Source organism: Eufriesea mexicana, unplaced genomic scaffold (genome assembly GCF_001483705.2).
Source record: "Eufriesea mexicana isolate 0111107269 unplaced genomic scaffold, ASM148370v2 scaffold16629, whole genome shotgun sequence".
NCBI classification, from domain to species: Eukaryota; Metazoa; Arthropoda; class Insecta; order Hymenoptera; family Apidae; genus Eufriesea; species Eufriesea mexicana.
The window spans coordinates 133,246-147,517 of NW_016924050.1; the positions used below are offsets into that span (position 1 = coordinate 133,246).

Consider the following 14,272-nt stretch of genomic DNA (forward strand, 5'->3'; position numbering starts at 1 on the left):
CGTGCTCTACATGGATTGGCTGTTATCGTTAACCAATTCTTCTATAATATTAATTTTATGGCAAATTTAAAGGTATGCAAATTTCGTTAAAAAGAAAGGCGAATTTTTCCACATTTACGCTATTGTGAAAATGTATTATTTGATTGATAATTATATTATCCTTATTTTTAATAATTTTGATCATTTTGACCATATTGTTTCTCGTTTTATTCGATAGCTCAACATCATAATGAATAAGAATTTGTATAATCTCCCAATCATTCCAAGATAACGATAAAAGTATATTACTGTGACAATGAATTTTTATGTATAATAGATACGCTTAGAAATTTGATCATTTTATCTCGTAGCACATTAAAGGTATAATTTTTTGTTTCCTGAATTTTTTAAATCCTCAAAATGTCACAGTATTGTTACAAAGACGCTAATTTTTCAGCTTTATTGAATCTGTTACAATTTTACTTTTAGTTTCGGCGTTATAAACAATTTGGTGTTGCTTACAGATGCGGTTAACTACATTTCTTTGTTTTTTGTTACTTTGTGTAATATGTTTTGAAGCAGATAAAAGAGTGAACAAGTATGTGACTACTTTAATAAATGCAAAATGGAAAGAAACACCTTTGGTTCTTGAAGCTGCAGAATATCTAAATGATGAAAATCCAAGTTACTTTTGGAAATTCATAGATACTTTTGCCAGTTATGATTTGAGAAATGGTAATATCTAAGTATTTTGATTTTTGTTAAATTAGAAACAGCATAATATTGTACTACTTTCCTTTCATAGTCACGGAGAAAGATAACTATGATGCTGTTATCGAATTTGCTGAAAAATATTTATCCCCCTCAGAGGTAGCATTAATGAAATTAGGATTATCCTTACGAATTTATTCAGCACGAGTTGAGATGTTTACACAAATGGCAGAAAATAAAAATATTTCTGCTTTTGATTGTTATAATGTAGTGGATATTGGTGGAATATTCACCTGTTCTTTAGAAGAATTAGAAAAATTATCCAGTCAAGTAAGTGGTACATTTGAACATTAATGTATGATGTTAATGGATTAAAATTCCATGTTCTTCATAATTTTAAGGATTCTTGGTTAAATCCGGATATCTACAGTGTAGATCATCGTTATCATGTATCTCAGCACCCAGAAAAAATTATTATTTTATATGGTCAGGTTGGAACACCAAAATTCTCAGATTTTCATAACAAATTAAAAACTCTTGCAAGAACCAGTGGAATTAATTATATTTTACGACATTATTTAAAGGTATTATAAAGTATATTTATTGTAATAACAATAACAATTTCATAGCATTTTAAAAACATTCGTAGGACAGAACAAATAAACATGTACGTTTATCAGGATATGGGGTAGAATTGCAAATGAAGTCTACGGAGTATAAGGCAACAGATGATTCAGATATTAAGGATAATGCAGGGAAAAATTCAGAGACCATAAATGATAGCATGGAGGAAATACATGGAATTAATTTTGTAATTTTAAAGTAAGGTGGTTACATTCTTAATACACCAGTAGACCTTATTTTTATGTTAATTTTAGAGCACATGTATCGCTTTTTATATTTATTTTATTTTCTATTACTACAATAAAATTTGATTATTTTAGAAATTTGTATCCTGACAAGCAATTAGAGCTGGATAAGTTACAAACACATTTGCTTGAAACTAGCCAAGAAATTGGTGCTTTAAAAGTGTGGCAATTTCAAGAATTAAGTCATCAAGCAGCTGAAAGAATAATGAATTCTCCCACAAATGAAGCTATTAATGTTTTAACGGATATTTCACAAAATTTTCCAATACAAGTAAATTTTTCTTATAATCCTATCGCTAATATTCGACGTCTTTAGTTTATTAATCACGATCTTTAATTTATTTAAAGGCGAAATCTTTAATTAAAACAAAAGTGAATAGTGAAATGAAGAAAGAAATGAAACTCAATCAAGCAATGTTTTCTGCAAGTTTAAATATACAACCCACAGAGACTGCACTTTTCATTAATGGATTGTTTTTCGATTTAGAAGCAGTAGATGTGCTCAGTCTTCTAGAATCTTTAAGAAGTGAATTAAGAGTAATGGAATCTCTTCGTAAGATCGGTACGGCAAGCATTACATGTTAAGAATAACTTGTCAAATATGAAATGAAAGACAAGTAACATCATGGATATTGTCTTTGTAGGATTTAATAATAAGGAGATCAGCACATTATTAACTTTAGATTTATCCACTAATACGGATAAACAAGAATTCGCAATGGATATAAGAGATTCAGCTATAATTTGGGTAAACGATATTGAACATGATGCAGCTTATGCAAGATGGTCGTCGTCGTTAACAGAATTATTAAGACCAACTTTTCCAGGAATGATCAGAAATATTAGGAAAAATTTGTACAACTTGGTTTGTAAACATCAATCAATGACCTAAAGTAATTAAAATGTAATGATAAACAGTTGCAAAAACACAAATCTATTTAAAAATTGTATTTTCCAACAGGTACTAATTATTGATCCTTTAAGTGGAGAATCTATTCCTCTGATAACTTTAGCACAATCTTTATATCTACATTCTGCTCCACTAAGAGTAGGTTTTGTTTTTGTAACAAATTATGATACTGCTGTAACTGGACTAACAGATGCCAGTGTTGCAATTAATAATGCGTATCATTATTTTGCGGAAAGTAAAGGATCGGAACATGCTTTACAATTTCTGATAGACGTAAGGCTTTAGGGTATACGATCATTTACTGTATGGCCTTATTGATCATATATAGGGAATTAATGAAACATAGTAATGTGTAATATCCTGTTCTAGCTAGGAAATTATGTTGGATCAGAAAAAATGGACGTAGAAGACATAAAGAAGGCAATAAAACTGCAAGATTCGTCTGCTAATATAAATTATATCCTTGGTGAAGAATCTGAATATGATGTAGGGCGTCATTTAGCCAGTGACTTTGTGAAGCGATCTGGTTTTAAAAAATTTCCACAAGCTTTATTAAATGGTGTACCTTTGTCATCTGATCAGTTGAATAGCAATTCATTTGAAGAAGCTGTTCTATCTACTATAATGTCGCAAACACCTGCATTACAGAAAGCTGTGTATCGAGGAGAAATAACCGAAGAAGATGATGTGGTAGATTATATTATGAATCAACCAAATGTTATGCCTCGGTATACGATTTTAATATAGAATATTTACTCATATGATTCCTGCCATTTCATTCAATATAATTTCTGTGTTTTTTTATCTGTTGTAGCTTAAACGAGAGAATATTAAAACCAGAGAAGCACACGTGGTTAAATTTAATTGGTACTATACCTAATGATGAAGATTATAACAAATGGAGCCCTCAAGATTTCTCAACCTGGCTAATGAGCATATTGCGTTATATATATGTACCACGACGTACAAATATACACCATTTATATACTTTTTGGGTTGTAACAGATTTAAATGATTCAGCAGGTAGACAGTTATTATGTGAGGCACTCGAATACATTGTAAGTGATTTCTTATATTTGTTTACATACATAATTGCATTATAAAGATGCAGATTATTTCCATTAATATTTGAACATAATTGTTATGATTATAATTCAGGAGTCGAATGCGGACGTCAGAATTACTGTAATTGTTAATCCACACGTAGATACGAATGATGCTGATAATACGATCGATATTAATCAAATCGTATTAGCTGTATTACATAGCTTTCCAATAGAAAAGGCTATGCGTTTAATTCGTAACATAATTAAGGAAGATATTGCTAACGTCAGCGACAAAATTGACATGACAGGATTTACAGAGGTAATTATTTTCTTTGAAAATAGTTAATTTGGCAAATATGATAAATATTTAACAAACTGTTACAAAATTAGGAAGATATAACGGAACAGTCAAAAATTTTATTATCTATGCATCGTCGATACGTTAAAACAGTATTGAATTTAGAAAAAGGAGTTAGAGCAATTGTGTGTAATGGACGATTAATTGGTCCTTTGGATGACGGTGAAGAATTTACAAGCGAAGATTTCTCATTATTAGAAAGATTCAGTCAGAGTACTTATGACGATAAATTGTTTAAAAAATTAATAAAGGGAGAATTATTGGAAAATGATGAGTATGGTACGGAAGTCAAATTATGAAAACACATATAACGTAAAGCTGTGGTATTTGTATTATTGTAATAATATTCTTATGATATTATTGTACTGAATTTTTTATGCAGAAAAGAACGAAGTCACGGATGATATGATAATGAAAATTACATCTTTGCTAGCATCACACCCTCAAACGCGAAATCGATTTCATGTTCCTTTTTACGGTGATGATTACAGGCAAGTGTGAAAGTGACGAGAAAATAATTTTGGTGAGCAATTATGAATGAATACATAACTCATAATATTTTGGTTTATATATTTAGCGCCATAAAGATTCCAACGCCGAATCCGAATGAAGTGGCTTTCAACTTAATCGCTATTGTTGATCCAGTATCTCGCGGCGCTCAAAAATTGGGTCCAATTTTAAAAACGCTTCAGCAGTCTTTAAACTGCAATGTTAAAGTGTTTTTAAATTGTTTAGATAAAAATAGCGACATGCCGTTGAAAAGGTACTACATATATATATACCCTAAGTTGATCGAAAAGGAAATATTTACAACAGGAAGATATTCATTCTATTCAATGATTATGTTCGTGTTATTTCAGCTTTTATCGCTTTGTATTTGAACCTGAATTAAAATTTTCATCTGATGGACGTGTTAATGGAGCTGTGGCAAAATTCACAAAATTACCATCTTCATCTCTTTTGACACAGTATATTCATGCACCAGAAAACTGGTTAGTGGAAGTAGTTAGGAGTGTTTACGATTTAGACAATATTAAATTAGACAATGTAGCGATTGGAGTGCACAGGTAAATAAATTATAGTAAAAAAAAATGTAATTAAAATGTATTTCTTTGTATATCGAATATTTGTTGTTACAGTGAATTTGAATTAGAGTATTTACTTCTCGAAGGTCACTGTTTTGAAGCAGTAATTGGAAATCCACCTCGTGGGTTACAAATCACATTGGGAACAGAAAAGCATCCGTTAATGGTGGACACTATAGTAATGGCAAACTTGGGATATTTTCAGTTGAAAGCAAATCCAGGTGAATGGATATTGCGTCTTCGTCAAGGACGATCGGCAGAAATCTATGATTTTACCACTATCAGTGGTCAAGATGTTTTGCAAAACGGTAACGACGTAAAGGTTCTTATAAGTTCTCTAAGGAGCCACGTGTTGAAAGTCAAAGTATCCAAAAAGCCGGACAAGGTGGGAATGGATCTTTTATCAGAAGATGATAAAAGTTCTGGCTTATGGAACTCTATTTCTAGGTAGGTTAAACTACTACTGTTTGTTTTTCGATACGTTGTGTGTCAACTACGTTGATTTAGAATAGTTTTAAGCGCAATAGTTGGTGCTAAGAAAATAAAATATGAAATACATTTAGTATGTCGTCCGTCGGTCCTTTGACCTTAATTTCTATTTATTCTCTCTTTTTTTAGCTTTTCCAAATTTTGGTAAGCTTACCATAATTACTTAAACATTATCGCGCATAACGTGTAACGTGTAGAAATAATTATGTTACTGATTATTCTCTATCTTAAACGTGCATTTTTCATTGTAGTACAACACTTATATACCCATTCTATTACATTAAATTTCTAAAAGTCAATAACAGGGCACTTAATTTTCTGGTTCCATTTCATAATTTTGTTGTTCTCTTCGAAATTAGGACATTTACAACAGCGGATGATAGCGACGATCAGGACGAGAAGTTAAATATCTTCTCATTAGCTTCTGGGCATTTATATGAAAGGTTTCTGAAAATTATGATGTTGAGCGTTATAAAGCATACCAAAAGTCCTGTAAAATTTTGGTTCCTAAAGAATTATCTTTCACCAACATTAAAAGTAAGCGATTATATGCATGATATCGAATTAATAAACAAATCAAAAGATGTAATAGGAACACGATCTAACTAATGAACAAATCAAATCTTTTGCTAGGATTTTTTGCCATATATGGCAAAGGAATATGGTTTTGAATTTGAGCTAGTACAATATAAATGGCCCCGTTGGCTACATCAACAAACAGAAAAACAAAGAACTATATGGGGTTATAAAATATTATTTTTGGACGTATTATTCCCATTGAATGTTAAAAAGATAATATTTGTTGATGCTGATCAGGTATGACTTACAAGCAATTATTGTGATATTTTACTATTGATGTTATCTTTTGCAGTTTACAACGATAAATATAAGTTGTTTAGAATATGACGATTTTGTTAGGTTGTAAGAGCGGATTTGAAAGAATTAGCAACGATGGATCTTGGTGGTGCGCCGTACGCGTATACTCCATTTTGTAACAGTAGGAAAGAAATGGATGGATTTAGATTTTGGAAACAAGGTTACTGGCGAAATCATTTACAAGGGCGAGCTTATCACATTAGTGCTCTATACGTGGTAGATCTGAAGCGATTTCGACGCATCGCAGCAGGAGATAGATTAAGGGGACAGTATCAAGCATTGAGTCAAGATCCAAATAGTTTAGCCAATTTGGATCAAGTCCGTGTGATTCTAATAATAACATGACATAAGTTGATCAAATAATATATAACAATTACAAATAGCGTGTCATTTCAGGATCTTCCTAATAATATGATTCACCAAGTGGCTATTAAAACATTGCCACAAGAATGGTTGTGGTGTGAAACTTGGTGCGACGATGCGTCCAAAAAATATGCTAAAACTATAGATTTGGTAAATACAGTTTACACATTCACGATAAATTTGTAACGTTAAAGTATACATATAATATTCCACTATCATATCGCAGTGTAATAATCCAATGACTAAAGAAGCTAAGTTACAAGCTGCCGTACGTATTTTACCAGAATGGATAGGATACGATGAAGAAATAAAAGCTTTGCAACTAAAATTAGAGAATGAGAATGGGCAAACTGAAAAGAAAGCGAATGGTATCAATTAGACTATTGTAATCTCCGAACGACACATTTACGTAATTTTTCATTTTAATTATACTTTTGTTTTAGAAACGTTTGAAAATACGGAAGATTTTGCGAAGCATGAAGAATTATAAGGAAATATGATATAAGATACGAAAATCAGTTAATAAAGTAAGAGAGGAAACGATACATTGTACGAAAAATTTTCAAAAAATGGATTATTTTTAATGTTCACAAGTTCATTGTTACAGCAACACAATTTCTTTGGATAACCAGTAGATAAAGAATCGTGACAAATCGACATGTAGACAAAACATTGCATTGCAAAATATCATGGAACATCGCGATTGACTGTAATTGAAATTTGGCGAAACATCCCGTTGTTCGAAAATAATATGTTGTCGTAATATCGTAGTAGTTTATCGTAGTTGAAGAACTATGACCGTGCTGTTAACATGATTGTGATTTTGTATTGTCTACTTAATAATTGTAAGAAATAAACTTGTAACGTTTGTAAAATACCTTTTATGAATGCAGGTTCCTTTGGTGAATGGAAAATTCTTTCGTTTACTACTTACTATATAAAGCAAAGAAACGTTTAGTTTTATGTGAACTTGATTACCATTTTTGTTTATGAGCAAGAGAGTAATGGGATGAAAAAGGAACTTTTCGATCGATAATTTAAGTTTAAAAAGGATATTTGTACTTTGAAGAAGAAAATGGTGGATTGATGATAGGTTGCTTTAATTATATGATGTGAAAAATTAAGTAGAAATTAGTTTTTGAAGGAATACATTTCGCTACTAATGACATTTTACGTCAGTAGAAAAACACAAACGTAATAGATTAGTTGCGCGCTCGAGCCAAGTTGTTCTATGCGTATCGTGTATAACAGTTTCCTGATTGAATTATTTGTATTGTTCAACGAAATCGAAAGAAAAGCCGGTACTTTTGAAAAGTAAAAACCTGCATTTTGTTACAAGAATGGATAAGCCTATACGAAGCAATCACATATTGTACGTAATTTCACTGATTTTAATCTTTACTAGGATCAAAGGCTTATGTGCCTTTAATTATAATAACTATAGATCGTTAACAATGAAAATATTGCAAATAGTTGATCAATGAAATAGTTTAATAACGAACATGTTAGATAAGCGTTCAATGATCCGATTTGCGTTAGTTTGCAATATAATCACAGTGATATAAATTTTTAACTCATAACTTTGAGTTCTCATCATTCGATTATTCTTAGTTTCTTAACTTTTCTTACACCAACAGCGTAAACATATATCAATATATTCTAAAATCACACGTTTTTTCAAAGTTTATACGATTAAATTCTGGTATCTATACATTTTACGAATCTTTTTAACTTTATACATATATAAATATAGAAGTATGTATCATACCTTTCAAAGCGTTTTATTTTCGAGTTTATCGCTATTATGACAAAATATGATCAACCTTGTTTGTATTGTTATCACACTATCAAATATGCGTTTAATCACTTTCGAATGTTTAATTAATTTTTAATCTCGAAGTTTCTTTTGTAAACTTTTTTTACTTTACAAAAGCAAACTTCGGTTAGGCAAACTTGAGTAAAAGTCACTTTGTTTTAAAATAAAAAAATGTTACATCTAAGATTAAAAGAAAAAAAGATTGAAGTCTGATTTAAATTCGTCTTGGAAGAGAACGATTTGTCGAAAAATGATCGTTGATACTCGAATGTTGAAAGAAAGCCTTAACATAATGAATCGTGCATACGTTGTCCCCAAGCATGTAGATCATCGGAAGAATTTTTGTATTCTGTCGTTATGAAGATTTTATATTTGTTTACCAATAACTCCATCTATGATCGAAATCGGTGCGAGCGATCGAATATTAGCAAATCGAAAGGAGTAAAACTTCGTGGACAAGGGTGGGGAATAAGGAAACGGAGTACAATCGATTGAACGAAGTTTCAATCGCAGTCACTTCCGATCTCATCGAAGCGAACGATCGATAATTATAGTTGGGAAGATTGATTTAATCGATTTATAATGTGTCGATAACGTGAGAAACTTGGAACAACCGTGATCGTTTATTAGAATGGTCGACGGAAGAAGCGTCAGAAAATAACGGACGGAAACAGGAAAGCGCGATATATCAAGGCGCGAGGCTATCTTATGCGAAGCGCAACAAGGACGGAATGAACGACGAATAGATACGAAGTTTGAAAAGCAGAAACAGATAGAGGAAGCAAAGTGGGGGAATCGATGGTGGCAGGAGAAGCGGTAGAACAAGAGGAAGGAAATCGGTAGATCTTCAAGCACAGAAAGAGAGAGAGAGTAGGGTGGTAGAGATAGTGAGAGATAGTGAGAGAAAGAGTAAGAAGAAAAGAGAGAAACGGAGACGGAACTCAACGAGAGTTAAGCTATCTGCTAAAACAAACGGACTAGACTGGACAGAGGGTCTTCTACTAGAAGGCAGCATGAAGTGGCAATCGGTTTGCGTTGTTTATGTAACTAGTGACGCGCGTACAGTCCATCCACGTCTCTCTGATCGGCCGACGACTTAATAACTCGCTGCTATTTTACAGTCCCGTCGCGCTCCCTTCTTTCGCCTTCGTGTCGCTTCGTCCGCCCGTCTGCGACATCGCGTCTTCGTTGTCTTCCCTTTCGCTTTTCTTCTCCATACTTTCGATCGATCTACCGAACCGTGAATTGATTCGGAGACTCTCACGTCGCGATCAACGCAGCTGTTCACCGCACGCACGCACGCACGCACATGCACACATATACACATGCAACCGTCCCATACAAGGATCATGGACGACGAAAGGATCAAGCTGTGAGTTCGAATATCGTTTCGAATCCGATCGGATCGAATCGAATCGGATTGCTTCTCCCCACTTTCTCTCCCACCTAGTAAATTCATCGTACAACAACGAACCGCGTGCTACGTTTGGCATCGGCATTCTTGCAAACATCGTTCCGTTGCTCTCGATTTACAGTTTTCACAATAGAAACATTCTTTCGTTAAAAAATACGGCTACGACTAGATACTTACATCGTATCTCTGATGCATGTGTTTTATTTAATTTTCTCTATCAAGCAATAACATAGGTGAAAATATGATTCACATACTTGTGTTAAATACTCTTCCGTCAACGGTACATTCCCTTTTCTTTTCGAATAATTCCTTCCTTTTATACTGGTTCCTTTATTATGGCTCTTATTGTTTCTTGTATATGTTTAATTTCTACCTGCTCGATTCGAAGTTCGTCGCAATCTCATCAGTGATAAAACGAAACTTTAGAGTGTTTCCACAGGCCTGACGGCCATGCTGTATGAAAATCAGGAAGTGCATTTCGTTCAAGCTTGATTGCAATAAAAAGGAAAAAGGTGTCGCTGTCTGATAGACGAAATAGCATTCGAACGTGGAAAAAATTCAATCATATATCGATTAAGATTATCTCGTGTTTACGTATGTTTAAAGTATACAATTTCGAATTGCGGTCGTATATTTTATCGTACGTAGTATGCGTAATAGTTGATCTATTGCTCGAAAAGCGATTAAATGAGTAGAGACTATGGAAATAAGAAAGAAAATGCACATTGTGAAAGAAAACGACACGCGTATGTTGCTACATGGTACACCTTATATTATGCCTTTTAAAACGTACCACCGCTCTTAGCTTGTTTCTTTTTTTTAGAACCATGAAATGAGGACTATACGGTTCGATCGGACGGACAATTTTGCACACGGCATTATCATCACGGGAGTTCGTTTTTTCCTGCAGAGAAATCGTTTTTACGGATAACGGCCTAACAAATACGCGTTTGCACACGGTATCCTCGATGATATCTTATTGTCTGATACAGAACTACACGAGAACCAATAATGATCGTTAAACGTATCACGCGCGATCTCACATAATCGAGAGTTCCTACCTCATCATCGTCGTCTTCTTTCAGTCGAGCTTCCTTGGTATTCTCTACTTTATCTTGTGCGATGCGTTTGAATTTTCGGCGGCAATCCTAGCCATTTTGAAAAAAGCCAAGGAACAGGAGGAAACACCATGATCGATAGCAAGTCAGTAATAATCGTAAATAACGGCGTTTCTCTACTAATGCATACACGCATACACGCACATACATTTGTGTACGCATAACGAGATTATAAAATTTGTAGGATTTTTCAGAAAGCGATGAAAATAAACGAGACGCATAACCACGTATGTCTCTCTGTTTTGATATGTCAACGGTGTACATACCAGATGCTCACGACAATGACATTTTTCTTCTGACGATAACACGCTCAGGGTCGTGCGGCATAGATCGTAAGCGGGATTAAGTGATTGAGCACTGGCATCTTAAGTCCTCTTCGAACGAGTCAAATATCTTATATCTCTCTTATTTTCTTACTCTATTTTCTTTCCTTTTTTCTCACTTGTATCAAAGAAGCTAGCATTATTTGTACCGTTTTCTAGGTGATTCGTTTGTGGGATACTTCCCGAGTATCGATTGCGTGTTTCGGAAATCGAATAACGACGGTGCGATAATAAATTCAGTCGTAATCATAGATATTGGTTCGCAGTTATCTTCCGCGCGATCGAAAACAAAGAGAGAAGAACGCAACGAGCACGGAATCGTATAACGATAGTTTAGCTTCGATTATCTAGTTGATATAAGGTATAAACATTAGGTTGAAAACGAGATCGGCGGTAACGGTATGGAGTATCATAAAATCGAGGAGAATTCGCAATGTATGACAAGTTCGAGATTCCATAAGTTAACAGAACTCATTCCAACGGAATCGATGGTGTATGTCGCTGGCATGTTGATCAATTATGTTGCATCCACGTGGTTGCAGCAGCATACGTTGGATCAGAAATCAATCGGTTCTTTTGTTTATTCCTCAGTTTCAAAGACAAAGCTGTGTATGGATATGGGACGAGCATTCCACCAAATAACAATGAAGTTGATGAGAACGAAGCCTCGCCAAGGAAGGTGGTGTTTTGCGTACACGGGAAGCTATCGGGTTGCTGTACGATAGTAAAGAGTGCTACATCGATCGACGAGACCGCCACCGTTACTACCGCTGCCTCTGCCATCGGCGGCTCCAATTTCCAACAAAATTCTTCCAGTAAGCATTTGTAATTGAAACAATGAATATATTCGGAGGAAATTTTAATTCTCTTTGGCTTATTTGTCTTTTCTAGCTGTACCGGAAGACCATTGTCACAGAGAAAGAAACGAGGAGATCGATAAAAAGGCAAGAAAGAAATTACTGCTTGCTAGTACGCTATGCGTAATTTTTATGATAGCAGAAATCGTAGGTAATATACCATGTGTATACATACGAGCAGAACACGTGAACAATACATATACGGGAATGTTAATTAAAAATTGTGATAGATGATTATTTCTTAGTGAAAAGATCGCTTTTCTTTTCAGGTGGGGTATTGTCGAATAGCTTGGCGATCGCGACAGATGCTGCGCATTTATTAACCGATTTCGCTTCGTTTATGATTTCCTTGTTATCGTTATGGATTGCAAGCAGACCGGCTACGAGAAAAATGCCCTTTGGCTGGTATCGAGCAGAAGTAGGTGTTTTTTTCGCCAAGCCGATTATTTTACCGTATCTCCTCGTTCCTTTGTTATTCAATGAAATACAGATACACACGTACGCTTACTTCATCGTAAATAAAGATGTTCATTATTGTTCACAGGTAATAGGAGCTTTAACGTCAGTTTTATTGATATGGGTAGTCACTGGAATTCTTTTTTATCTGGCAGTTGAAAGAATAGTTCACAAAAATTTCGAATTAAATGTTACCGTCATGTTGATCACCTCTGCCGTCGGCGTTGCGGTAAATCTAGTGTTAGTTATATATTATATTCAATCGAAACTATCGATCATTTAGACTGACAGATTGAATCGATCGCACACGGAATGTAATACAATTTCATGAATTCAATTTTGATGTTGCAGAATGGGTTTATCTCTACATCAACACGGTCACAGTCATGGACAGGGTTCGCATAAACCGAATCGAGATATAGAAAATGAGAGAATAGACGAGGAAAATTTTTCTCACGAGAAAAAGAATATTAATGTTCGTGCTGCTTTTATCCACGTTTTAGGAGATTTTATACAAAGTATAGGAGTTTTCGTTGCGGCACTAGTTATTTACTTCGAGGTATATACACACACACATACACACACACACACACACACAACGAATTCATTGAGTATTTTTCATAAAATCGAAATCGTAATTGTAGCCAAGCTGGAACATAGTTGATCCAATTTGTACTTTTCTCTTTTCACTTCTTGTGATATTAACCACAATTGCAATAATCAAAGACGTGATGAACGTTTTAATGGAGGGGATTCCAAAAGGATTTGAATATTCTCAAGTGGAAAATACGTTTATGCAAATCGAGGGTGTACTTAAGGTGCATAATCTTCGTATCTGGGCTCTTTCGCTAGATAAAACTGCGCTATCCGCACATCTCGCTATAAGTAAGTGCATACAAATCCTTTATAATAAATATATTATATGCTGTTTAATTGATTTTTGCTTTTGTTTTTTCTATTGCAGAACCAGGTGCAAGTCCTCACAATATACTGCGTACCGCTACTAGGAATATTCATGATAAGTACAAATTCTTCGAAATGACGCTTCAAATAGAGGAGTTCGATGTACGTATGGAAAATTGTAAACAATGCAAGTCGTTGTCGCAATAATTGCAGATCGTTGAGATTATACACTTATATAATGATACGTATGAGTGTATATGTATATACATATTTCCTACCTTTCTTTCGAGCAAGTCTGTCATGATCAAGTCTGATCCATCAGTGACACGAGATTTATAACGAGATTTGAAATGATTACTAAATAGCTCGATAGTTCGTGGAAAATAGGAGCATCGTGTTTTTCCATGGATACGGTTGTCCAAATAAAAATGACAAATTTCCTTTTTCCGTACGACTGAGAAAATATTTCAACCTCGTAATGATTATTACTTACAAGTCAATACAACGATTCATTTACCTGTCAGCGAAATAGTTATTCAGTATGTGATACAATTATTTATTTTAAACGTGACTTTTAGCGAGTAACCGAATTATAAAATTATATTATCATGAAATGATTTATTCTGTATTTATACTTATACTCCCTTCAAAGTAATGAAACAAAGATAAACCGTATAAATGCATGAAAATAAAATTAAA

At 33.9% G+C, this 14,272-nt stretch overlaps 2 protein-coding genes across 6 annotated transcripts; both read left to right on the forward strand.

Annotated features, from left to right (window-relative positions):
- The first annotated feature begins 1 nt into the window (after position 1).
- Uggt (UDP-glucose-glycoprotein glucosyltransferase) lies at positions 2-7,481 on the forward strand. The gene is made up of 24 exons (XM_017909251.1): positions 2-72; positions 504-714; positions 785-1,020; positions 1,092-1,274; positions 1,340-1,512; positions 1,635-1,830; positions 1,908-2,121; positions 2,204-2,424; positions 2,521-2,742; positions 2,839-3,197; positions 3,284-3,527; positions 3,628-3,834; positions 3,906-4,152; positions 4,256-4,364; positions 4,451-4,636; positions 4,734-4,940; positions 5,013-5,405; positions 5,807-5,984; positions 6,081-6,263; positions 6,366-6,641; positions 6,720-6,836; positions 6,913-7,054; positions 7,130-7,213; positions 7,294-7,481. The coding sequence occupies exons 1-23, from the start codon at positions 58-60 to the stop codon at positions 7,174-7,176; spliced, it is 4,566 nt and encodes a 1,521-aa protein (XP_017764740.1). The 5' UTR covers positions 2-57; the 3' UTR covers positions 7,177-7,213; positions 7,294-7,481.
- A 1,468-nt stretch (positions 7,482-8,949) lies between these two features.
- Positions 8,950-14,153, forward strand: LOC108554102 (zinc transporter 2). 5 transcript variants are annotated; one of them, XM_017909256.1, is made up of 10 exons: positions 10,506-10,662; positions 10,740-10,875; positions 11,002-11,119; positions 11,949-12,172; positions 12,249-12,365; positions 12,484-12,632; positions 12,759-12,910; positions 13,022-13,229; positions 13,315-13,555; positions 13,635-14,153. In XM_017909256.1, exons 3-10 carry the CDS (start codon positions 11,106-11,108, stop codon positions 13,778-13,780), a joined length of 1,251 nt encoding a protein of 416 aa, XP_017764745.1. In that variant the 5' UTR covers positions 10,506-10,662; positions 10,740-10,875; positions 11,002-11,105; the 3' UTR covers positions 13,781-14,153. The 5 variants fall into 5 exon arrangements, with proteins under 5 accessions (XP_017764744.1, XP_017764743.1, XP_017764745.1 ...); XM_017909257.1 differs by having other exon boundaries at positions 10,506-10,875; XM_017909255.1 differs by lacking the exons at positions 10,506-10,662; positions 10,740-10,875; positions 11,002-11,119 and adding an exon at positions 8,950-9,341.
- Positions 14,154-14,272: the final 119 nt, after the last annotated feature.

Excerpts from the sequence above, each read along its gene's own strand:
- Uggt (XM_017909251.1), top strand. Across the intron at positions 715-784 it reads CAGTTATGATTTGAGAAATG|TCACGGAGAAAGATAACTAT; the intron begins GTAATATCTAAG and ends TTCCTTTCATAG. Across the intron at positions 1,831-1,907 it reads CACAAAATTTTCCAATACAA|GCGAAATCTTTAATTAAAAC; the intron begins GTAAATTTTTCT and ends ATTTATTTAAAG.
- LOC108554102 (XM_017909252.1), top strand. The coding sequence starts at position 11,759 with ATGGAGTATCATAAAATCGAGGAGAATTCGCAATGTATGACAAGTTCG. Across the intron at positions 12,366-12,483 it reads TATGATAGCAGAAATCGTAG|GTGGGGTATTGTCGAATAGC; the intron begins GTAATATACCAT and ends TTTTCTTTTCAG. Across the intron at positions 12,911-13,021 it reads GGCGTTGCGGTAAATCTAGT|AATGGGTTTATCTCTACATC; the intron begins GTTAGTTATATA and ends TTGATGTTGCAG.